Consider the following 24,766-nt stretch of genomic DNA (forward strand, 5'->3'; position numbering starts at 1 on the left):
TAAAAAATGATCAGTGCACTATTCTTGATGAATAGTAAGGGAGAGGTACTCATCTCTCGTATATACAGAGATGATATAAGGTATGAGCATCCGCATCACATCATACCCATGTATGAATGAATGAACTAACATGTATATATATATACTTAGCCGTGGTGTAGCCAATGCATTTAGATTGGAGGTAGTGTCAGCAAAGGAGAGTAGATCACCGGTCAAGTTGATAGGATCCACTTCATTCCTGTACATTAAGACTGGTGGACTCTACTTGGTCGGTGTGACACGTCAGAATGTTAACGCTGGAATGGTGTTTGAGCTACTACATCAATTGGTCGAGATATTCAAGTCATACTTTGACGTTGTCAATGAAGAATCAGTCCGTAACAACTTTGTACTTGTATATGAGTTGTTGGATGGTATGTTATTCCTGGCATATGATCACATAATCAATCGATCAATCATACTCATTCACATCATTCGTACTACAAACAGAGATACTTGACTTTGGATATCCACAGAACTGCTCATTCGATGCCTTGAAGTTATGTATCACTCAAGGTCAGGGCAAGCTGAAATCAATGGACAAGGTAAGGACATAATATCATTCATTGATCGGAAGACGACAGTCACATTGACACATGAACAACTACAAACAAACAGATGAAGCAGGAGAAGTTATCAAAGATTACTATTCAAGCAACAGGTATTACACCATGGAGAACACCAGATATCAAGCATAAGAAGAATGAGATATACATTGATGTGATCGAGTCTGTGAACCTGTTGATGTCGGCAGAGGGTAATGTACTTCGCGCTGATGTTACGGGCCAGGTTATGATGAAGTGCTACCTGTCTGGCATGCCCGAATGCAAGTTTGGAATGAACGACAAGATGCTGATGGACAAGGAGAAGGGCACGACGTCGCAGGCACCACCATCTGCGCCCAAGCGCCGCGGAAATGGCGTGGAAATCGACGACATCACCTTCCATCAGTGCGTCCGTCTGGGCAAGTTCGACTCAGACCGCACAATCAGCTTTGTGCCGCCCGACGGAGAGTTTGAGCTGATGAAGTACCGCTCGACCGAGCACATCAACCTGCCGTTCAAGGTGATCCCTATGGTCAAGGAGATGGGAAGGACGCGCATCGAGTGCAGCGTCACGGTCAAGTCCAACTTCAACTCCAAGATGTTTGGCACCAACGTCAAGGTGCTGATCCCGACGCCCAAGAACACGGCCGTCTGTAAAATAGTGGTGGCCGCCGGCAAGGCCAAGTACATCCCCGAGCAGGACGCCATCGTCTGGCGCATCAGACGTTTCCCAGGCGACACAGAGTTCACGCTGCGAGCTGAGGTCGACCTGGTGGCCTCAGTCAATCTCGACAAGAAGGCCTGGTCGCGTCCGCCCATCTCCATGGAGTTCCAAGTGACAATGTTCACAGCATCTGGCTTCCACGTGCGATTCCTCAAGGTGATTGAGAAGAGCAACTACACTCCAATCAAGTGGGTGCGATACCTTACAAAGGCTGGCACTTATCAGAACCGTATATAGACACTCTCACACACATGTACCCAGGGACTGATTGACTGTATGATCACGACCCTGTCCTTCCTCTCCTCCTATCAATGCTACTTCTTCCTCCTCTACTATCCTTCACATCAATCACACATTACAAGTATCAATACATGTTAACAATTATCTCTTAATCAATCAATCAATCAATCATTCAATGAATATCTCTGGACTTCGGGTTATTGGTCGTATGAATCTGCAAAGCCGACAATGTTCTTGATCGGCTAAGATTTAGTGAGAGCCAGCAATCAACCCCACTCCCCACGCCCACAATCCATCTTGGCGAAACTACCTCAACACGCATCAGACGAAACATCCAACACAGTTTCGTCGCATTTTTGCTCACTAAATCAACTGACAAGATTGATGAGGGAGGTGGCAATGTTATTACTATTGAGATGATCGATGAGTCAGTCCACAAATAATCAATCACTTGTATTACTAAGAACCAGAAGTGATATATATACATTACATGTATCTGTATCATAATTGTAATAATAATAATAATAATAGTAATAATAACAATATTATAGTTATATACATATATTGATCGATTGACAATTTAGTAATGACTGATCAAAAGTCTAATAAACAAACACAATCAGGCGTGACTGCATCAACTGCAGCGCCAACTGCCACTCCCGCCCCAACACCCACGCCAACACCTGTGGAACAGGTGCCAATCAAACCATTGGAAGTGGACAATCTGATTCTGATGGTACATGGCATTGGCAAACATGAAGACAATTGGTATAGCAAGATTGAACGCGCCAACGTGCTTTACGACACGGTGTGTGGCACAGCTGGCGTTCAGGCGCGAAAGGCACGCTTCGTCGGAGTCGAGTGGCACTCGGCACTGCACTCCAAGACCGACAGACTCATTGAGAAGGTCACGCCACCATCCATACCCCTGGTACACGAGTTTGTCAATCACACGATGCTGGACATCTTGTTCTGGACGTCCCCCACCTACAGCCAGACCATCTACACAGAGGTGGGCGCGCAACTCAATCAAAAGTATCGCGAGTTCCTAAAGGAGTGTCCCGACTTCAAGGGCAAGGTGCACATCTTGGCGCACTCACTCGGCAGCATGATCACATACGACATACTATGCCATCAGAAGGATGGCGCGGACCGCGAGCACTGCACAACCACGCAGGGCAACATATATCAGTGGAAGAAGTTCCGTCAGCAACAGGCGGATGGCGCAACGCGCGACGAAGACGATGAGGACGACGATGGAGTTGGCAGTGATGCCTCCTCATCGCCAGGCGACTCTTTGCTGCCACATCTCTCATTCCCTCAGCTGGACTTTGAGGTCTACAACTTATTTAGCATTGGCTCGCCTATTGGCGTGCTGTACACCATTCGCGGACACACCAGACTGTCCATACCAAAGTGTGTCAACTTCTTCAACATACTCGACCAATCCGATCCCGTCGCCTATCTAGTGGAGCCACTCATCGATGATGGCTTCACCAAGCTAGCACCAACAATCATTCCACATCTCGTCAAGAAGAAGTCCCCAATCACAACAAACTTCTCATCCAAGCTATCACTGTAAGTTGTTTGGACATGGAAATGAGCCCATTGGACATGTACTAACTTGGACAAATACATATACTAGACTCACCAACAAGGTCAAGGCATTCAGAAAGAATCCATCCAATACATCATCTTCAACTAGTTCGCCAACACAATCACCAGCGCGATCACCTAATCTTGAGTCTGAGAAACCGGCTACGCCAGCACAGATCAATCTAAAACCCCTGGACGACACGTCCGATGATGACAGTGACGCTGGAAACACTACCTACGTAGTTGAGAAGAAGTAAGTCCATTCATTCATCAATCAATGGAACATCCACTCACTGACACACTCATTCAATCAATCAAAAGGGATGAACCAAAGGTTGAACTGCAAGAGACGTTCTCATTCTTTGGAGGATGTAGATTTGATTACAAACTGCAACCAAGTATGTTTAATATATCAGAGTACCAAGCAGTGCCAGTGGCGCACAAGAGCTACTGGACGTCGAAGGATGTGATGTTCTTCATGGTGGAGAGACTACCAATCATGAGTGTTGGCTTTGATTATGGAGACACGTCTGGCACTGCTCCATTGACAACGATGATGCCATCAATCAACTAAATAGTTATTTATGGAGTCACTACAAGACTCTTGCAAGTTCACAAGTGGATACCATCCACCCATCATGCTAATACATTTCCAATTTACCGAACTAATGAACAATGAAGTATACAACGACGCGACGTTTGTCTAAGCATTGTGTTTATTTGGTTGATTGTTTGGTTGGTTGGTTATTACTACTACTTGGAATGTGGAGCGGAACAACAACAAAGAGTGATGAAGATGATTGATTGTTAATGTTATTACTTTGGTTATCATTGAAGTTTGGTTGTTTGGTTGGCTGGTTGTTGTTGCTTGGCTACACTTCACTAAGTGTTGATCCTATATATATTATACAATGTTCCTTGGAGCTGCTGCTGACGCAGCTGCTGCCTCTGCTGTATGCGTTGGCGTTTGGGTCGCTTTTGCTGTCTGCCTGGCTGACGATTGGGGGGTGGATGGGTCGCTTTGATGATGATGTTGATGATGAGTGTTGTTGGGTCGGTCGGGAGGCATTGGCCAACGCCACCTCCTTGCTTTTGATCTCTCTCTCTCTTGTTACAGTCACTTCTCTCTTTAAGCCCAAATCTTGAGAAGACTGTCCCAACTGCCGGTGCAGAGGGCCATGCCGTCGGTCGACACGCCCAAACAAGAGACACGGTTGCCGTGGCCGGTGAGCGAGACGACACGCTCGCCCTTCAGGGTGTCCCAGACGTTGCAAGAGAAGTCGTCGTAGCCGGCAAACATGAAGCGGCCGCTCAGGGAGAAACCAACCGACGTGATACCGCACAAAATGATGTCGTGAGTGTACTGCATCAACTCGCGGTCGGCACGAATGTCGAACAGACGGCAGGAGGCATCGTCTGAACCAGTTCCAAAGGACAAACCGTTGGGGAAGTACTGGACGGCGTTGATATCGGCGTCATGGCCAGTGAATGTCTGTACACACTTGCCTCCACGGATATCCCAGAGCTTGGCAGTGGCGTCACATGCACCCGAGATGAAGTAGTTCTTGTCTGGGGAGATGGAAACGCTAAAGGAATAGGAGTTAAGAAAGAGGGGAGGCGGTGGATCATTGTCAGTCATGGTCGTCACGTGATCGATCGATCAATCAATCAATCAATGTAGGACGGAGACTTACCTCATGACGTCTCCATTGTGATCGGAAAACTCTGTGATCTTGGTACCGTTCTCAATGTCCCAGAGGATGCAAGACATATCTCCACTGCTAGTAATGATCTGTCTGTCGTTGAGGAATCGGCAGCAGGACAGATAACCAGTGTGCGAGTTGAGCTCACGGCACACTCTGATGGGAACCTCTCTGCTGCGCAGGTTGTAAATCGAACAAATGTTATCGAGACCACCGCAAGCAACAAAGCTTGCTGATGGTGAGTAGGCACATGTCATCACCCATGATGATCTAACAAGCAACAACAACATTATAATGTACATGTTAGTAAGTTATAATGATTGACTGATTGGTGTACATAGATGTGACTCACCTCAATGGGATGGCGTGCACCTTGTTGGTTGTCAAACCGTCCCAGACCAACAACTTGCCGTCTTGCGAGGCAGACACTAGATGAACTGAATCCTCGGCCCAATGCATGGCGTAGATCTTTGCCAAATGACCCTTGAGAGTCCTTCTGATCTTTATCTTACCCTCCAACTTTGGTAAGTTTGGCAAGTCACGAGTGTATACCTTGACTGTAATATGTTGTTTGATTGATCGCGAATGTATAAGTCTAAACATGTCCATCCATCGATTGATCATTTATCGCCCTATCTATGATTGATCTTGATTGATTGATTGAATAATATATATTATACATACGTGAGGTATCATTCATAACATCTCTGTTTGTTCTGATCTGCTCCTTCATGGCCTCAGCATCTCTGCGAGCCTGTTGTATCTTCTCTGATATATCCGATGACATTATTTAAAAATCTAAAGTATATTTGTATATGTATATATAGATATAATGTATATATGTTTGGTGATGGATATGTACTTCTTCTAAGATAGATATATATCTTTATTTCAAACCTTGTGTGTGTCTCTTACTCATTCATTCACTCCGCTCTCATTCATTCATTCACTCTCTCACGCACAGTCAATCACCTCATTCAACACCAAGCACGATTAAAGGGAAAGAAGGTGGTGATCAACTCAACTCTCACAAACAGACACGTTCACACACTTCATGGATGACAAAAAAAACAAAAACACAAGCACAACTGGATCTCCCCAATCAGACTTGTACATTTTTTAATTTTAATTTATTTTCTTTCTGGCTATTATTAGTGTGTTTTTGGATCTATCTGTTCGACCTCACCTCATGGTCTCTGGTGGAAACTGTTTGGTTGATGGTATGAATGAATGAATACGTGCTTTGGATTGATTGATCGATTGATTGGTTGAAGCTTTAGCGAGTGGTGAGAATCAGGTTGTGAGTGATCGTTTGGAGTCCATCGACCTATCCACAAGTTATCCACTTCTCCCCATCTTTGGTAGCCTTGCGCGCAAGACGAGAGACGAGACACGAGACTTAAAGACAAAGATTCTCCGCGTCGTCAAAGTCAAATGTTGGTTCGACAACTCTCGCGTCTACGACTACCACTAGCACTTCAGAGATACGACAACATTCAACTTCAACATCAACGACTACTACATTACTTGGTTGACTACTCGTCTCAATATTGGTTGAGTCAACAACAACAACAACAACTTAAAAGAACGATGTCAACTACTTCAACAACATCTTCAGCAACAACCACTGGTCGTGTTAGTCTCAGCGGTAGAAGGAAGAGGACACCAGTGAAGATTGAATATGAAGACCAACCTGAGGCAGCAGCTGACACACTATCAGGGTTCACCGATGAGGCTGATGATGCCAACAGCAACAGCAGTGATAGTATGATCATCATTGAAGCTGAAGTCTGTCGGTCCATCGCACACACTAACATCAATCAATCAATCAATCAATCATACATTGGTAGTGATCAGGAAGAAGTTACGTTCGTCAACAAAGACAACGACAACGACAACAACAACCAGTACTAGTACAACCACAAAACAAGTTGGTAGTAGCACAAAGAGTACGGGTACGGCCAAGGCAACTGCTGGCCGCGTTGGAAAGGCAGTGGATAAACTGGAGAGCACAAGGAAACATTGGCAGGAGGAGTGGAAGTTGATCGCAGAGATGAGGGGTATGCAAGAGGCACCAGTCGATTGGGCAGGTTGTGAGGCCTTTAGTGATCCTGGTCTGGAGGACAAGGTGTCAAGGTTCCACGTGTTGGTAGCATGTCTATTATCATCACAAACAAAAGATGCTGTGACCGATGCAGCGATGAAGAAACTCAAGGCACATGGCCTCACCGTGGACAACATCATTGCCACGTCCACATCAGATATCGAGACACTATTATATCCAGTGTCATTTTACAAGAGGAAGGCTATGTATGTACCCTCCATCCTGGAACTATCCCAATCACTCATCCATTCAATCAATCATACTAATGATCCATCACGACATAGTTATCTCAAGGAAGTAGCACAAACATTGAAGAATGAGTACCAAGGTGATATACCTCCAACGTTTGACAAGATCATGAAGTTGAAAGGAGTAAGTAATGAACATGGATCATCGCCATCACACGCCCCAACTGACTTAATCAATGTTACTTAAAGGTTGGAACAAAGATGACCAACTTGATTGTACAGGTGGCTTGGGGAAGAGTGGAGGGCATTGCAGTGGATGTTCATGTACATAGATTGGTGAATAGGTTGGGTTGGGTCAGCACATCACATCCAGACGATACTGCAAAGGCACTGCAGGATTGGCTTCCAAAAGAAAGGTGGCGCGATATCAACAAGCTACTGGTGGGCTTTGGACAGACTGTGTGTCAGCCGGTGCGACCCAAGTGCGAGGAGTGTCGGATCAATCATCTCTGTCCAACAGGTGTATCAAACATGAAGTCTGGCAACAAGAAGAAATCAAAGTCTAAGAAGAAATCAAAGGAGGATAGTAGTGAGGAGGAAGATGATGAAGAGGAAGATGAAGATGAGGAGGACGAGGAATAGATAACCTTGACTCTCTTATACATATAATTAACAAACTATTGACACAGTGTATGTTTATTGGGTTGGTGGGAACAAGAGTTAAATATCAATTGATGGGATACTGTATACATACCTTACTATTTCGCTCACTCGCTCGCACGCGCGCACATCAACATCAACATCATCAACATCAAGTTATCCATTAGTCCGTGGAAGTCCACATAGTCTACGCGTCAATCCACAAGGTCCACAAGGTCCACACTATCCACAACTATCCATACTATCCACAAAGTCCACATCCCAATCATAGTCATCATTATTATCATTATCATTATCAAAGATCCTTCCATCCATCCATCCATCCATCCATTATTATATCAAATAACATCCGTGTCATATCCGCCGATTGTGTGATCGTGATGACTCCATTACTCGCCTACGCGCGCGCGCAAATCCAACATTGTTATGTTCAACTGACTTGTTATTGACATCATCTATCTATCTATCTACTATATCTACTATCTATCTTGGTCCACGTCTTCTTCGGGTCCACTTGTCCTCTTGGTGGTACACACTTCGATCCATATCTATGTCTTGTCGATCTCGCCAGCGCACTCGCTTCTGATCCTAGAGCTGGTGCGAAATCATAGATGAGGGGTGCTCGGGGGTGCCCGACACGGGTGGGTAGGCGTCGCCGACGCCGCCTGGAGCGCCAGCCAGCGTGGTCTTGGTGATGCCCTTCTTGGCCATTCCAACATCCCAGTCCAGTCTCAATCGTCTTCCATGGACATCGGTGGTCGTATAGCTAATCGTGCGTGATAATGTATCGAACGGTTCATAATCGTATCGACATGTCGGCGGTATATATGAGCAACTGATCATCGTCATCCTCATCCTCGTCCTCGTCTTGGGTTTTGATTCAATCGCATTGCTGATGTATTTGTGTTTGTGTGTGATTGGACTACTTACGTCTTGTAGGCCTCTTCGGCGTCGGCCTTGTTCTCAAACTCGATGAAGGCAAAGCCCTTGTTGTGACCAGTGCGCTTGTCGATGCCAACATTGACATTCACCAATGGACCAAACTTACCAAACAGCGACGACAAGTGAGTGTCGTTGAAGTGGTATGGCAAGTTGCCAACGAACAGACACTTGCTCTTCTCTCTCTCCTCTGGGTCCATGATGTGGCTATGTGGATATAACATGTGTATTAGTATCATATCATAACATTAAGTTAATATAACAAACATACTTCTCCTTCTTGGGTGGTCTTCTGTAGGGGCTACCTCTGTCCCTACCACCCATGCCGTAGCCTCCTCCATAGCCACCGCCACCGTAGCCGCCACCGCCACCGCCACTGCCGTAGCCGCGACGGTCGTATCCACCACCGTATCCGCCATCTCTGTATGGGTCGCGACTATATCCACCATAGTCTCTCGAGTCCCTGTAGTCTCTATCTCTGTATCCCCCACCGGTGGCACCACCATAGCCGCCACCTCCTGCACTGCTGTATCTCGATGGATAGCGACGGTCGCCGCCACCACCATAGTCGCCGTAGCCACCGCCGCCGCCACCACCGTAGCCGCCGCCATATCCCCCACCGTAACCGCCGTAGCCGCTGCCGCTGCCATAGCTGCTGCTGTAGCCACCGCTACCGTATCCCGAGGGAGGGGGTGGGGGTGGTGGCGGGTAGTCCGCATACGATGAGCTACGTCTCGATGGCGAGTATCTGTCGTAGGTATCTGGGTTCTGGCCTACTTCGTCTCTCTTTGGTTCGTCCTATATATTCGTCATCCAACATCATCATACATGAATGAAGTATATTAGTATATTACTCTTATTATCATATTCTTCTAATCAATCATCATATTTCATACCATTATATGAATTTATATATATTATAACAAGTATTATTATGATGTGTGTTTGACAAGAATGAATGAATGAAGTAAGTGTGTTTGACTTCTTCTTCTTTCCCCTTCTTCACCCAACAACTCAAGAAAAAATAAGATTTAATTGATGGAGTTCCCAACTTCCAACAACAAATGAAGAGGTGGAAGGAGCATGCTTATGTTGCTATCAAGTAAGGGTAGTTTAATATATATATCGCGATGGTTCGTTATGTATGAATGAATGAATGAATGATGGTTAAAAGTGTCGAGTATAATGATGGTTGGCTTGGGGAAATGGTTCGATCGTGCACGTCAATCAATCAATCAATCAATCAACTGACTGGATGGATGGAATGTCCAAAGGTTTACTCGTCCAATGTCTGACCCTCCACTCTAGTCTTTGTCTCCTTATCGAAAAGCAAAGCATTCATAAACTTCTCCTCCACAAAGTCCCAATCGATAAAGTTCCAATAGTTGGCGATATATCTCTGTATAAGTTTGATTGATTGATTGATCAATCATTGAATGGTAAGTATCATGTATCTATCAATCAGTCGGTCATGTGTGATACATACATATTTGTTGTTCTGATAGTCGAGATAGTAGGAGTGTTCGTGGAGATCGAGACAGAGCAGTGGATAGGTGTTCTCCATCTCGTATGGTGAACCGTAATCATAGGTGTTCAGGATCTCTAGTGATTTACCACGGAACACCAACCAAGTGTATCCTGGTGCTGCCATTGCTGATGCATTCTGCGAGAACTATAGTGTCCAATGATGATGATGATGTTAGAGGGATCATTCCAACTCCTCGCGATCCTGATCAATCAATCGCTGAGACACATACTTTGATCTGGAAGTCCTTGAAGGAACCAAAGTCCATGCGGAATGCCTTGAGCATGAAGGTCGATGGTGTGGTGACACGATCGGTGATGCTGCGCCAAAAGAATGAATGGTTGAAATGGGATGAAGCCAGACGGAAGAATGTTGCATCCTCCTTATCAGTGCATGATGCTTTCAGAGTATGCATGATCTGTTGGTCCTTGTATGGAGTGTCTTATAGTGTTGTTGATGATATTGTTGTTAGAGTGAGTTGATGATGATCGCATGACGAATGATTGAACGAATGAGACGACATACTATCGATGAGGTTGTTAGCCTTGTCAATGTCAGCACGATGCAACTCGAGATGGGCAGCGATGGCCTTATCGGAGAGGAAGGGCGACAGACCCTTGGTCTGATAGGGCACCTCTGGCATTCTGTAGTATGATCGCTGCAACAGTTGTGAATTGACTCCACTCTTTGTCAACAGCTGTGTGACACCCTTCATCGAGTTTGCGCTGAATCTGCCCAACATCTTCCTGTTCTATATTAGTTATATATATGTATTAATAAGTAGTTGTTGTAGTTATAGAGTCTCCTCTCAATCATTCATTCAATCACACACAGACGAGACGAAACTCTCTCATTTCTGATCATCATCACCCAGAGTCCAAAACAAAAAAAAACAAACGAGACGCACAAAGATGTTTAGGTGTCTGGGATGGATGTCAATGAAGTACTATTGCCTGAGCATGGAAGGGATGGACCAAGCTCAGTCGTTGTACCTTGTACCGAGGCGCACATTGATGGACACCATACTAAGTGTCGCTAATAGTCATGACAAAGGTGGAGCACTTGTGCTTCAGCCATTACTACCAAAGTCACATGACCATCTACTCTTTTATGTGTGCAATCAATTTTATTGGACTAGTTCCACAACTGTTAGATAGATGTTTGAATGATTGAATGTTTGAATGAAGTAACCTTGAGCAAAAGGGAAAATGATATATTATGATCATTTCTTTCTTTGAATGTGTAGGAAGATAGATAATCATTATGATTTTTAGCCTGGGCATGGGAAAATTGACCACTTAATGTTACTCTTGCCGGAGGATTAGGGAATGCATAGGTGGTTGACAACGATCGAGGTGATGTATGATAAACAATTCCCTCAGCGATATGATCTGAATTAATTTACCTTGCCTGACATGGCATAATCCATCATCGCACCAACTTCGTCTGACTCTTCGTATGACGATCAATCAAATAAACATCACAGTTGTTTTTGAGTTGAACTCAACACAATTTCAACTTTATTCTGTGTGTTGCTTTCTTCAACTTCTTTCCAAGGCCACAAGATGAGTGAGACCCTTTGGCGTGCCACGCATACACCCAAACTTCTAACTTTGTGTCAGTCAACAACATTCTTCTTAAGTCATTTCAATCACACATTCTCTATCTATCTTGTTATATTTATATTTATACAAATATTGTATCTTTATAATAATATATATGTTTGTGGTGTGTATGTCTATATTCAATTAATCAACCAAACAATCAATCAAACAACAAATATATATATATAATATAGTCACAAAGACAAAGACAAAGACAACAATAACAGAAAGCAGCAATGATGATATCAAAGAGTAGTGTGATGATGATCATCACATTTGTGGCGATGATGACATCATTGGTGATGGCAGCCGACAGTCACAAGTACAAGCATGGCGATAACATCCCATTCTATGTTAATAATGTTGGTCCGTTCTCCAACCCAACAGAGACTTACGAGTATTACACGCTGCCCTACTGCAAGCCTGAGCACCTGACGCACAAAAAGACAAAGCTGGGCGAGATCCTCAAGGGCGACTCGGCCGTGCTCTCCGACTACGACCTGCCCTTCAAGGTGAACCTCCAGGACAAGATCCTGTGCGAGATGGTGCTCACCAAGAAGGACATTGCCAAGTTCAAGGAGGCAATCGACGAAATGTACTATGCTGAGATGATCTACGACGACCTGCCCATCTTCTCGTACATTGGTGCCTCCCAAGAGGACAAGATCACCAAGACTACAAGATATGTCTTGTTCACTCATCTTCCATTCCATGTTGAATTCAATGATAATCAAGTATGTTGTTCGTTGTTCATCTCATTCAAACTCAGCTCAATCAAACTAATCATTCAATCTATCAACTTCACAGGTCATTCGCATTGAGATAGATACAGAGTCATTGAGTGGAGTTGAGTTGGCTGATCAGGATGAGTTAAAGGTTACATTGGCCTACTCGGCTACATGGTCACCACGCGACTTCCCCTTCTCAAAGAGAATGGAATTGTATGAAGACTTCTTCCCAAAGGAGCTAGAGATTCATTGGCTATCAATCATGAACTCCTTCTTCTTGGTGATCTCTCTCACAGGTTTCCTCTCGATCATCATCATGAGAGTGCTCAAGAACGACTACTCTAGATATTCAAAGGTTGACGAAGAAGAGGAAGGTGATTGTATGTTATTATACTTGATTGATCATGATCATTACACTCACTAACACATCAATCGATCGAACATTCAATGTATGCAGACCAAGAGGACTATGGATGGAAGTTGATTCATGGCGATGTGTTTAGGTTCCCTCCACACAAGAGCATATTCTCGGCACTGTATGGTGTTGGCTGGCAGTTCATCACCATCGTTACAGGCATTCTGTTGCTGGCACTGTTTGGCATCTTCTATCCAAACAATGGAGGCAACATGTATGTTGCTGGTATCATTCTCTACGCTCTTACTTCAAGTAACTATCAATCAATCAATCAATCAATCAACAGTTGGAGCATCACCATCACTCACATCATACTTACACTCACTCACTCATAATCAATCAAACTACTTAGTTATCTCTGGCTTCCAATCAGCCAAAATGTACAAAAACATGGGAGGACTGCAATGGACTTGGAACATTGTATTGACTGCGACTATTTTTACTGTGCCACTGCTTTGCGTTGCATTCCTTTCCAACACGGTTGCCGTGACATGGCACTCGACCGTCGCCATCCCCATCCTGACGATCATCGAGGTGCTGACGATCTGGGCCTTTGTCGGCTTCCCCCTGACGGTGATTGGAGGCATTGCCGGCCGCCGTCTGTCGGGCCAGCTCGAGGTGCCCTGCCGCACCAAGAACTTCCCACGCGAGATCCCACCCATCCCCTGGTACCGTCGTCTGCCCTTCCAGATGATGATGGCCGGCTTCCTGCCATTCAGTGCCATCTACATTGAGCTGTTCTACATCTTCAACTCTGTGTGGGGTCACAACTCCTACACACTATACGGTATCCTCTGTCTAGTGTTCATCATCCTGATCATCGTCACAGCATGCATCACTGTAGCCTTTACCTATTTCCAACTATCAATGGAAGATCATCGATGGTGGTGGATATCCTTTATCAATGGAGGGTATGTATCCAAGTCCAGGATGGTGTCTACACTCACTCACATGATGTACTAACTCATCACTCAACTCAATCCAACTCAACTCCAAACAGCTCGACAGGTATATTCATTTACATTTACAGTATATTCTATTATTACTACCGATCACACATGTACGGACTGCTGCAGACGACCTTTTACTTCACGTACATGTTCATCGTATGCTACTTCTTCTTCATCATGCTTGGCACCGTTGGATTCTTCAGTTCTTTAATATTTGTAAAGAGAATCTATAAGAACTTGAAGTCTGATTAATCAAAGTTAAAGTTAGTGAGTAGTTAGTCAACCTCTCATAGAAATAGTAAAACATCCATTCCATCCCTTCTCCTATCTCTCTACATTCCTGTGTCCACACCGCCGCGCTAATCCCCCCGTAAACACAATGCAACGACGACGACAATGGACCTTCAATCATTGCCCAGGTGTGGGGCCTAGTCCCAGGGTAAGTATGTTTGCTATCAATGATATAAATTTTATCTAATATCATCTACACCAAGTCGTGTCATTGACATGGGAACTGAACTGAATGACATTGACCGACGGGATGTGATTGAGGCGGCAGTGACCCTGTGAGGGCTTAGTCCGAAAGAGAGCAGCCCCAACCATCAATCACCCTTTCAACTTCAAAATGAAATAATGGGTGGTCTTGTTTGGGAACCTTCAAGGTGGGTTCGCAGATATGATTGGTCGGTGATGATGAGTGTGGAAGTGAGGTGAGGGGAGGAGATAAGATAGAACAACAGTTGATATTATCTTTGTTGTTGTAGTTATAGTCGTAGTTATAACTAATAAATACAATATATATTTATACATACACATTCTAGACTCTCTCTAACGCACACTTCATTTGAATCAAATGACTAAAGTATGGATGGTTTGATTGTAAGATTGAATGATTGAATGATTAACATGAAATATGAACAGAAACAAAATAGAGCATCAAGAGATGAACCAATGACAAATGGTGATGCAGATGAACAGACGACTGGAAGCTCAACAACACCTTTGAAGAAGTCAAAGTCATCTACTTCGACTACATCCACGACAACTTCAACATCAACAAAGACGACGACGAATGGAAATGGTGATGCTTCACCAATGGAAGTGTCAATGTCTGCAATGATTAATAATAGTGAGAAGTTGGTCAATGGCGGATTGTCTTCCAACCCCTTGGAGACACTAGCTGGATTCGACCAGATACTTGGCGATGGCGTGCTCAGGAAGGAGGGCAGCAACGAGGTGGACTTCATCGCCACCGTCAACAGGATGTCCAAGTTCACCCATCAGTACCTCAAGATCACACCGCAGTACAACTACGAGCTGCTGAGTCAGCAGCTCAAGTGCGACGTGCAGCTCAAGCTGGAGAACCTCCAGCTGTTTGGTGATCTCTATGTGCGTAACTGTCTCAGTATCCTGCTGTCCAACTACTTCAATCAGACCAAGCGACTGGGTTGCGAGTTCCGCGAGATTGGCGGATTTGTCCTCGTCCTGGACCCATCCACGCCAGAGCAGCAGGTGCATCTCACCGGCACCGTCCTGACGGCTCTGCATCTCAAGATGAAGTTCATCATCTACGTGGCGCCCGGCCAGCTCTCGCTGCTCCAGGTCGTCCAGCTGTACATGTGCCATGCACGTGGCGCCAAGCTCATCTTCCACAAGGGCAACACAAAGGAATGCTATGAGCGTGCACAGCAGCACGCCAACGACCTGCACATGGTCTACATCGAGCTCAAGTTCAGTCTGCAATTCTCGCTGATTGGTTCAGCAACGCTTGCCGAGGAGATCATGGAGCAGAGCCCAGACCGCCAGACCATCGTCATCCCACTGCGTCTCTACACGATTGGCTGGAGCTATGTGTCGTCCATTCCGCTCTATCTCAAGATGAAGAACAGAGACTTCAAAGTGATCGTCTGTCAGATGACAGAGGATCTCTACGGCATGGATGTTGAGGGTAGAGAGTTCAACAGACAGTCGCTGTTCCCTGACCGCATGGAGATTGGCTGGCTGGCCCTCATTCACGACCAGTCCGATCTAACCAACGTGTTTGATGCGTTCGACGCCAGGAACCAGGGCAAGTTCACGCCAGCCGACATTACACAGTTGCTCCAAGTGATGGGAGGTGATGCCAACAAGAACACAGTCATGTCACAAAAGACATCCTACAGCAAGACCGAGTTTGTCAACGAGGTCATCACGATCAGTCTGTCAAACACCATCCTCAAGGAGAAGGAGTCATCATACTTCCTTGCCCAATTCTCTTTGGACAACCTCCAGGACAAGAAGTAAGTATCATCAGTCCAGCGATCATCAACCAATCAATCAATCACAGACACTCACTCGTTCAATCTCCAGGATCATCGACCAACTCCTCCCTGTCACAGAGGACCAAGCTGCTATTGCTTTCATCAAGTGCCTCGAGTACACTCATACACTGACGAGTGGCAAGGGTTCAATCTCATTGGGTGGTATGCTCTCTGGTAACATCCCCTTCAAGAAGGATGAGAAGTTTGTCGTGTTGATCTCGGGAGGATTCATCGATGTCATCGACTTCCAGACTATTCTTAACTATGCGCTCGATCTGGCTGGCCAGACATTCGAAGTGGCACTCGATCTTCCAGACAATGCCAACGCGCTCACCAAGGTGCTGAACGTCATTGGTTCGAACAATGTGTCGGTACAGGAGATCAACATGGACCGTTCATGCGAGTCGCTGCGACAGTATCACGTCAGAGTGTCTATCATGTGTAACTCGAGGAACTTTGAGCAGCAGAGGAAGGTGCTAGACGTCCTTGATGCTCAGGGCTTCAAAAGATTGCCCAGACTCACAGGCAGTGGCAAGGCTGAGTCGCGTCCCTCGATGCCCTCACCAATCATCCCTCAAGAGCTCCCACCCGTCATTCCAGCATCGCCAAAGGATGCGCCACGCATCGACACCACCCCACTCATCAAGCGTAGCATCACCGATATCACAGTGGCATCTATCCGTGAGGCCCAGCAGAGGATCAAGCACATCATGTCACCAACTCCCATCTATCACAGCACAACATACTCGAAGATCTGTGGATGCCAGGTGACACTGATGCTCGAGAACATTCAAAAGACTGGCTCGTTCAAGATCAGAGGCTCTTCCAACATGGTGCTGCGCGCCATTGAGCAGAGTGAGCACAAGCCCGTGGGACTGGTGGCGGCGTCCGCTGGAAACCACGCACAAGGTGTCGCGCTGATCTCAGCCAAGGTAGGCCTCCCCTGCACCATCGTCTGTCCAGAGTATGCCCCAGACTCCAAGCTCTCGCACACCAAGCAGTATGGTGCCGAGGTCATCAAGAATGGAAAGTCACTGGAGGATGCCGTGCGTATGGCCGAGGGCATTTGCAAGGAGAGGAACTGGACCCTAGTGCGTCCCTACAACGACGTAGACGTCATTGAGGGCCAGGGCACAATGGGCTGCGACATCTACGACAAGGTTCCAGACGTGGACACTGTCATTGTGAACGTCGGCGGTGGTGGAATGATTGCTGGCATTGCTTTGTTCCTCAAGAAGATCAACCCCAACATCAGAATCATTGGTGTGCAGAGCGCCAACGTGTCGCCACTGGCTGACTTCAAGCAGACCAACCAGCTTAGATACATTGAGCCAGCCGCCCTGTCCCTGGCAGACGGAACCAACGTCAAGCTGCCGGGTGGTGTCCACACACAGGTCCTGCACGACCTGGTTGACGAGTACGTCACTGTCAGCGAGAACGAGATCGCCTCAACCATCGTTCATCTAATGTACAACAGTCGAACTGTGTCAGAGGGTGCCGGCTGCCTGGGTCTGGCCGCGCTCATCCATCACAAGATCAAGGTTCGCAAGGATGAACGTGTGGTCGTCATTATCTGCGGTGGCAACATCGACATGTCCACATTGAAGCAGGTGTACGAGTATGGCCTGCGCGCACTTGGCCGCTCGTTCACCATCCATCTGACAACCTGGGACTACCCAGGCAACCTGCACAAGATCATTGCGCTGGCGGCTCGTGCCGAGTTGGTGGTTAGCGAGATCCGCCACATCAGAGGCACGGGAGACATCAACTGGAATGAGGTCACCATCTCACTGTCATTCTACAGTAACTCATTCCATCATCAGAACTTCTTCCTGTCGCTGCTGGTCGAGGAGGGACTGTTCCCGCATGTGATTGGTCGTCGCTACATCAAGGATCACGAGCTCGTCTACCAAGTGTTTGACAAGGCCTGTGTTGGCAAGGAGAAGCAATTGAAGGAGACATTCTCCGAGAGACAAAAGGCATTCTTGGAGCAGTATGGCAAGCAAGCCAATACATCAACTCTCATGTAACCCAATCAATCAATCAAATATACATGTAAAAGAGACTGTCAATCAAGAGCAAGATAATAAACCATTATATATATTCAAGAGAGGTCTACACTGATGCGATAGACTACCTTGGTGAGTCCTGTTCTCTCAGTAATAAACCGTTCAATGAGCATTCTTTGTTGATCCAGGATAGGTGTTTGAGTGATAATGAGTGGAGGTTGGTCGTCACCAGTGTAGCCAATTATTATGTTTGGTATCCATTCATTAAGTACATCTTGGAGTATAGTTAACTTGTCAGAGATCTTCTTGGGTTTGACTACAATACCAACTTGGTTACCATACTTGATTCGAGCATTCTTTAATATTGTACGTAATTCTAGTCCTGAAGTGTTTGGCTGAGTTGAAGGTGCTTCATTTATCCCATCATCACTTAACATGTACGCATAAGATACCTTGTATTCCTTCTCAATCAATATTAAGAATTCCTTCAAAGTGATATTATTGGAATCCTTTAACTCGAGAAACCATATGTATAACTCCTTCCATTCATCATCTACACCTCTCTTTCTAATTCGCAACTTATTCATCTCTTTAACAGCTAGTACAACGTTCCTGAGATTCATTGACAAAAGGAAAGAGAGTTTCCAAACTCAAAGGTGGCGATAATATGGTCATGGTCCAGAAGGATCTTTAAAGGAAATTAAATAATTAATTTTGAATGAATATATACACAAACTTACCAATACCTTTGAGTATGGAAAAGTTGGATATTATTAAATCTATTGGCACCAAGTCAACTGGAATTGGAACCAATGATCCAAATATTATTATCTCTTATGTACACACTCCCATATTTTCGTGATTAGTAATCACAAAAAGTATAAGCAATATCTTGTTTAAGTCATGTCTAGTTCTAGTACTAGTATTTAGATGATATTGACCCATCTTTGACCTATAGTCAGGCCCAAACCGACCAGACCCAAAACCTAGATCAGTCTCCATAGTTTCTATCTTTGCACTGATGTTCAACCCGACACACCCCGAATGTTACGCTACACTTTCTCTCTAAAAAGATATCTTTGGATAAAATTATTTTATAATCTATATGAGGACCATCTCATTGAAGGGTACCCTCTTTGGACGAAAGATTGATAAATACATAATTGAATAGACATATTTGCAGGGTATTAATGATAAACACAGACTATCAGAACACCAACAATCATCAGAATGATGCCCATTCGTTTACTTGTGTTAGGTCCAGGACAAATCAGGTGGGCGAATGCGAATTTTCGAACGAGGTAGTCAAAAAAAAGATGGGCTCTAAAAAAATCCAATTCTCTTTGCTTTAGTGTGTGAGTGTGTGTTTGTTGATGGACTCGTGTCCTCTGCATCGATCCACACCACTCATCTTGGCACTCCCAACTACAGACAGTGTGTGAGCTATGCTGACTGACTGACCCACATCCAATCACTCACCTTCCATCCAATCACTCTCTATTTATTCATAGTTCTATCTGTGATCAAATAATCATATAAATAACTATATTTTATCTTAATATATATCAATATATCAATATATCAATCAAACTAACATCTAAACAATGAATAAGTTAATGATTACAGCATTGCTCTGCTTTGTGGTGTTTGCCGCATCGATCAATCAGTCCACTGCTGGACTCCAGGTCGTCAAGGGTAGCACCCCAGGCGACTTTGACTTTTATTTGTTCGTCCAACAGTGGATCTACTCATACTGCAGCCAACAGACTTGCGTCTCTGGCAAGGAGCGCGAGGCATTCACCATCCACGGCCTGTGGCCCGAGAACAACGACGGCAGCTACCCAAGCTTCTGCAACGGCCCCGCCTTCTCCTCGAGCGCCATCCAGGACCTGCTCAACGAGCTCAACTTCATCTGGCCATCGCTCACCGGTCCCAACACTGACTTCTGGACCCACGAGTGGAGCAAGCACGGCACCTGCGCCATCGGCGCCGGTCCCATCACCGACCAGCACGACTTCTTCTCGGCCGCCATCAAGATCTACAACAGCTACAACCTCACCACTGGCCTCGAGTCGCACGGCATCACCCCATCCAACTCGGCCTCCTACTCGATCGACAGCATTCTCGCCGCCATCACCAAGGTCACTGGCTACACCCCATTGCTCCAGTGCAGCAACGGTCAGCTCTCCACCGTCACCCTCTGTGTCACCAAGAACCTCGACCTCATGGACTGTCCAACACTCTCTGGCTGGAGCTGCTCTGGTTCCACCACCATCCCATCATCCGACTAAGCTCACTCATACATATATTTATTATTATTAACTCGTACGCCCACAAATCCAAAGCATACTCATTCACTCACAAACAATCAATCAGACGACCAACGATCATCAGTCACTCTGGATTCACGCATCTCGATCTCAACTTGTATGACACGTGACGTTATATGTTATGCATATAGCATCTTGTTGTAACAACTTAATAAATGGATTATTACGATCCATCATCCATCCATCTCCCCTCCCATCCAWTCTGTGAGTAACCATGGTAAGTACATTATTAATGTTTTTGATCAACCAATGGACATTATTTTCCAGGTTCACTGGGAAATAATATAGAAAAAATGATTGTTGAGATCATATCTGTCCCATAATGAATTGATATCGATCACTATTGTCTATTGACATAGATAGTTATTATCAATTAATAAACAAGGTCTCATCACAGCAATCAAACTCTACTTGAAGAAACAATCGGGACCTGTCCACATCACAACATCATCTCTTTTTGTTGATGTTCTCTCATTCGAACGAACACACTTTGGCAAACTTCCAATTCTTGTTTGTTTCGTGAACCTCAACTTGCACTCACTACCTTGAACTGGACTTCAAGATCATCTCCATTATTCATTCATTCATCCATAACATACAAGTAGTAATACAGTGATAATAACAAATACCAATTGGTACATACATTAAACAATACAATGACAATCGATATTGAAACTTGTAGAATTGGTTCAATCATACAGGACATCTCATTGGTACGTCTGGAATGTGATTGGATACATGATCAGACTGAACAATCATTCCGATCCATACTAGAGAAGGGAGAGTCAAACTTCCTCTACATGTATGTATATGTACATGCCAACATCATTACATTCATACTCATACTCATGCTCCAACTCATGAAACAAACAGAGAACTACTTTGGTCCATTGGCAAGGAGCTCTCACCATACTTTGATATACAATGGCCTTTGGAGAAGAAGATTGAATTGATCAAGACACCATTCATTAAGTTGTTAAAGTCTACTTTATATCATGGCAATATGGATGACATCACAACTGAGGGCGAGCAGACTGTCTTGTCAAAGTTGACAATGTTGGAGCATCTGTTCTTCCAGCTTCAAATGATACAATTGGATCTGTTCAATAAGGAGCATGCAATGGAGGTGTCTGAAGAGGATGATCAACAGAAGCAACAAGATCGTGATGACTTCCAGAATGATCTCATCAACAAGATTCAAGTGTTGAGTGATATCTTCCAGGTTCAGTTCAACAACTGGGAGAACTTTGTTGTAGTTCTAAATACTATCCATCAAAAGGTAAGTAGTGCACTTTGGAGACGTCTGGTTGGCTGACTGATTGACTGACACTCATTCCTAATAGATTGAGTCAGTATTGGCAACACTCCCAAGTGACTTTATGAGCGAGCCATTCTTCAAGAACATCGTGTTCACAGAGGATGAAAGGAAGACGATTGAGGAGATGAGTTTGACTCTGTTCCATGACTATTCAAAGAGATCGGAAGTGTTGTCCAAGAGATTGGACGTTACTTTAGAGTCGCTGTTGTGGTCCGAGCGCATAGAGACCAAGATGGACGAGATAAATCGTATCATTCGTTATCAACGCGAGGTGTTCCCCACGATACACCTATACACTGTTCAGGACCTGCTATGCACTCACCGCGACATCCTCAAGATCATCAAGACAAGTCTACAATCAAAGTCATCATCGGCATTGGTCAAGCGAATCATTGTTGGCAATGTTCCAGACCGTGGTGGACGACCAGGTGATCGCAAGGCAGCCATGCCATCCTTCCACAAGCGAGTGGAATACTCTAATCAACAACAATTCCAGCATCATAACAAAAAGTCAAAGAGAAAGTAAAGTAAAGTTTGGATTGGATTGATTGATTGTCCAAATCATGGACGCCATCATCAAAAGATAGACAGACCATCCATCAACAAAGGATGGTCGTTGTCATCATAATTGGTTTATTCCAAATGTCGGATTGATTGACGTACGTGCGTACCCTCTCACTGACCTCCATGGCGCAGTTTGTTTGGTACCAGCACTTCATATATTGTTCGATACTATTATGTTACATTGATTGATTTGATTGAATAGATTACAACATGTTGAATGATTGACTACTGATGTTGGTTCAACTTGGACACTCTCTTTCTTGATGAGTAGAAACTCCACATCCAAGTAAGAGTGAATACAACCAGCATCAAACTGGTATATTGATCAAAGTACTTTGGTGCAAAGATACGACATGTCCATAGTAGGATGAACAATGCTGCCAACAAGAAGTATAGCTTCCTAATTGTTGTCCATGTATATACCAATGGGTCTTGATCAGTGTTTGAGTCGCATGATATTTGGTCACCTTGTAATTGTGACTTTATAATACAGATGATTGTTGGTGTAATAGTTGTTGTTGTTGTAGTTGCTGTCTTATCAACAATGAAGTTTCTAAAGGTGCATAATTGTTTCGAGTCCAACATTGATATACCATTATACAAGAATATGATTCTATTACATCTACTTATTTCTTCTGGATATAACTATATTGTTTGTATTTGTTAGATGGTTTGTTCATCAAGTCTAATTGTACTTTGAACCAAGTATATTTGGATACCTACGTAGTTCTTCAAGTCTCCAACAGTGTCAATGGACTCGGGGAATGTGTGAACTGATATAGTCTCATCGACAATGATATTAACCTTGTGATATGGTGACATTGTTTGTTGTTGTTCTAGTTGATACATAATATAATGTTGTGATTAAGAATAAGGGGAGAAGTGTATATATAAGTATACTTCCAATTATTTCATTTAATAGTATTATTAGTTAGATGTAGTTTATAAGTTTAAGATATTATTTGTTTATGAACTAGTAAGAATGAAGTCGTGAACAACTCCATCATTCTATCTCTTAAGTAATTAAATAGATTAAGGGTTATAATAATAATAATAAATAAGCCGTTGGTCTTAATTTACTCAAAAGGGAAATGGAATTGAATGGAGGCTCTTCTTTGTGTCTTCTCTCTCTTTGGACAATCTTGCAAACACACTGCCCAACTAGGCTGTTCCAGACCCCCAATAAGAAGTCCATCAAACACTATTCTATTTATGTCGTAGTAGTTTGTTGGATGGTTGGTTGGTTGGTTTGTAGTTAATGTGGTGTTTGTTTGTTGCTGTGGTGTGTGTGTGTGTGTGTGAGTCTGTGTGTATTGACGCGCCGAGGACACCCCTCGAGATCTCACAGCCGGCCTGTATGTTCATTGTCGGTTATCTATCTGATACCATAAATGCAAGTTGCCACAAATGTATGTGTATGTGTTTCTGTGTATGTCGGTTCATTATTGAAGTCGGGGCTGAATCCCAACCGCCTCTCTCTTTATCTTTATCTGTTTGTAGTTGTACAAACACAGGCTACACACAAGTACAAGACACTGTTACTCTTGAAGAAGTTCCAACAAAGAATGTTAGGGTAGAACAAGAATGAATGAATGAATGATATTGTAATACGACAAATTGATATACCGATGCAATCACATATCTGATTACATGATCGGATACTTATTGTGTTGGATGGGATGGTCACTTTTTGGGAGTGGACGGCTTGATGGTTCATATGGAGTGCCCTTGTTTTTTTTTGGTACGGGGCATGGGTATGACGTGAGTGATACGAGGGTAAGAGAAGCATTGCCCGGAAGTCAAAGTATGTCGGTAGACACTCACCCGTTTGGTGAATGTGGTGGGTGTGTTTGTGGGTAAGAGTGTGAGCTGATTGTGTGTTTTGAGTTTCGTGTGTAGGTCTTTGGTGATCAGCAGCACCCGACTATCATGAGCTGAATGAATGAATGTGTTAAGTGTTACAGAGATAGATATATAGATAGATATATAGATACAGTGATAACACAAACAGACATAACAGATAGTTGATTAGTTTGTTTGTTTGTTGATTGGTTGTGCTTGTTGAGTCACATTACCAAGTATTAATAATCAATCAATCAAGTTCATAGTCATATCATATCATATCAACTCAAGTTCAAACAAACCATCATGATAAGTTTACATCAAGATCAATCAGATGTCAATCAGTCTCAGTCCCAGTCCCAGTCCCAGCAATCAACATCAAGTAATGTTGCTACAACAGCTACAACACAATCAGTCACATCAGCTGACACTACTGTAGTATC

The 24,766-nt window shown here is 44.3% G+C and overlaps 11 protein-coding genes across 11 annotated transcripts; 7 read left to right on the top strand and 4 right to left on the bottom strand.

The window, feature by feature from the left end:
- Window positions 1–6: 6 nt before the first annotated feature.
- On the top strand, window positions 7–1,545 carry SAMD00019534_108300 (hypothetical protein; the record flags this gene model as incomplete). Its single annotated transcript, XM_012893859.1, has 4 exons — window positions 7–80; window positions 151–413; window positions 490–584; window positions 658–1,545. 4 exons carry the CDS (start codon window positions 7–9, stop codon window positions 1,543–1,545), a joined length of 1,320 nt encoding a protein of 439 aa, XP_012749313.1.
- A 589-nt stretch (window positions 1,546–2,134) lies between these two features.
- SAMD00019534_108310 (hypothetical protein) lies at window positions 2,135–3,718 on the top strand (the record flags this gene model as incomplete). Its single annotated transcript, XM_012893860.1, has 3 exons — window positions 2,135–3,126; window positions 3,194–3,397; window positions 3,466–3,718. The coding sequence occupies 3 exons, from the start codon at window positions 2,135–2,137 to the stop codon at window positions 3,716–3,718; spliced, it is 1,449 nt and encodes a 482-aa protein (XP_012749314.1).
- A 558-nt stretch (window positions 3,719–4,276) lies between these two features.
- Window positions 4,277–5,634, bottom strand: SAMD00019534_108320 (hypothetical protein; the record flags this gene model as incomplete). Its single annotated transcript, XM_012893861.1, has 4 exons — window positions 4,277–4,730; window positions 4,839–5,117; window positions 5,200–5,404; window positions 5,532–5,634. Coding segments are annotated over 4 exons (1,041 nt in total), but the record flags the coding sequence as incomplete, so codon positions are not given.
- Window positions 5,635–6,437: 803 nt separating this feature from the next.
- On the top strand, window positions 6,438–7,781 carry SAMD00019534_108330 (hypothetical protein; the record flags this gene model as incomplete). Its single annotated transcript, XM_012893862.1, has 4 exons — window positions 6,438–6,612; window positions 6,698–7,157; window positions 7,236–7,323; window positions 7,389–7,781. The coding sequence occupies 4 exons, from the start codon at window positions 6,438–6,440 to the stop codon at window positions 7,779–7,781; spliced, it is 1,116 nt and encodes a 371-aa protein (XP_012749316.1).
- A 606-nt stretch (window positions 7,782–8,387) lies between these two features.
- Window positions 8,388–9,604, bottom strand: SAMD00019534_108340 (hypothetical protein; the record flags this gene model as incomplete). Its single annotated transcript, XM_012893863.1, has 4 exons — window positions 8,388–8,565; window positions 8,730–8,945; window positions 9,010–9,536; window positions 9,593–9,604. The coding sequence occupies 4 exons, from the start codon at window positions 9,602–9,604 to the stop codon at window positions 8,388–8,390; spliced, it is 933 nt and encodes a 310-aa protein (XP_012749317.1).
- A 410-nt stretch (window positions 9,605–10,014) lies between these two features.
- Window positions 10,015–11,005, bottom strand: SAMD00019534_108350 (hypothetical protein; the record flags this gene model as incomplete). Its single annotated transcript, XM_012893864.1, has 4 exons — window positions 10,015–10,137; window positions 10,225–10,410; window positions 10,496–10,704; window positions 10,789–11,005. The coding sequence occupies 4 exons, from the start codon at window positions 11,003–11,005 to the stop codon at window positions 10,015–10,017; spliced, it is 735 nt and encodes a 244-aa protein (XP_012749318.1).
- Window positions 11,006–12,103: 1,098 nt separating this feature from the next.
- Window positions 12,104–14,209, top strand: SAMD00019534_108360 (hypothetical protein; the record flags this gene model as incomplete). Its single annotated transcript, XM_012893865.1, has 5 exons — window positions 12,104–12,601; window positions 12,675–12,975; window positions 13,053–13,262; window positions 13,363–13,921; window positions 14,011–14,209. Coding segments are annotated over 5 exons (1,767 nt in total), but the record flags the coding sequence as incomplete, so codon positions are not given.
- A 648-nt stretch (window positions 14,210–14,857) lies between these two features.
- On the top strand, window positions 14,858–18,284 carry SAMD00019534_108370 (hypothetical protein; the record flags this gene model as incomplete). Its single annotated transcript, XM_012893866.1, has 2 exons — window positions 14,858–16,239; window positions 16,310–18,284. Coding segments are annotated over 2 exons (3,357 nt in total), but the record flags the coding sequence as incomplete, so codon positions are not given.
- Window positions 18,285–19,889: 1,605 nt separating this feature from the next.
- Window positions 19,890–20,588, top strand: SAMD00019534_108380 (hypothetical protein; the record flags this gene model as incomplete). The annotated part of the gene is made up of 1 exon (XM_012893867.1): window positions 19,890–20,588. A coding segment is annotated over one exon (699 nt), but the record flags the coding sequence as incomplete, so codon positions are not given.
- A 667-nt stretch (window positions 20,589–21,255) lies between these two features.
- Window positions 21,256–22,443, top strand: SAMD00019534_108390 (hypothetical protein; the record flags this gene model as incomplete). The annotated part of the gene is made up of 3 exons (XM_012893868.1): window positions 21,256–21,401; window positions 21,473–21,878; window positions 21,943–22,443. The coding sequence occupies 3 exons, from the start codon at window positions 21,256–21,258 to the stop codon at window positions 22,441–22,443; spliced, it is 1,053 nt and encodes a 350-aa protein (XP_012749322.1).
- Window positions 22,444–22,709: 266 nt separating this feature from the next.
- On the bottom strand, window positions 22,710–23,330 carry SAMD00019534_108400 (hypothetical protein; the record flags this gene model as incomplete). Its single annotated transcript, XM_012893869.1, has 2 exons — window positions 22,710–23,126; window positions 23,205–23,330. Coding segments are annotated over 2 exons (543 nt in total), but the record flags the coding sequence as incomplete, so codon positions are not given.
- Between the last annotated feature and the right edge of the window lie 1,436 nt (window positions 23,331–24,766).

This window comes from Acytostelium subglobosum, assembly GCF_000787575.1.
Source record: "Acytostelium subglobosum LB1 DNA, scaffold: scaffold29, whole genome shotgun sequence".
NCBI lineage: Eukaryota > Evosea > Eumycetozoa > Acytosteliales > Acytosteliaceae > Acytostelium > Acytostelium subglobosum.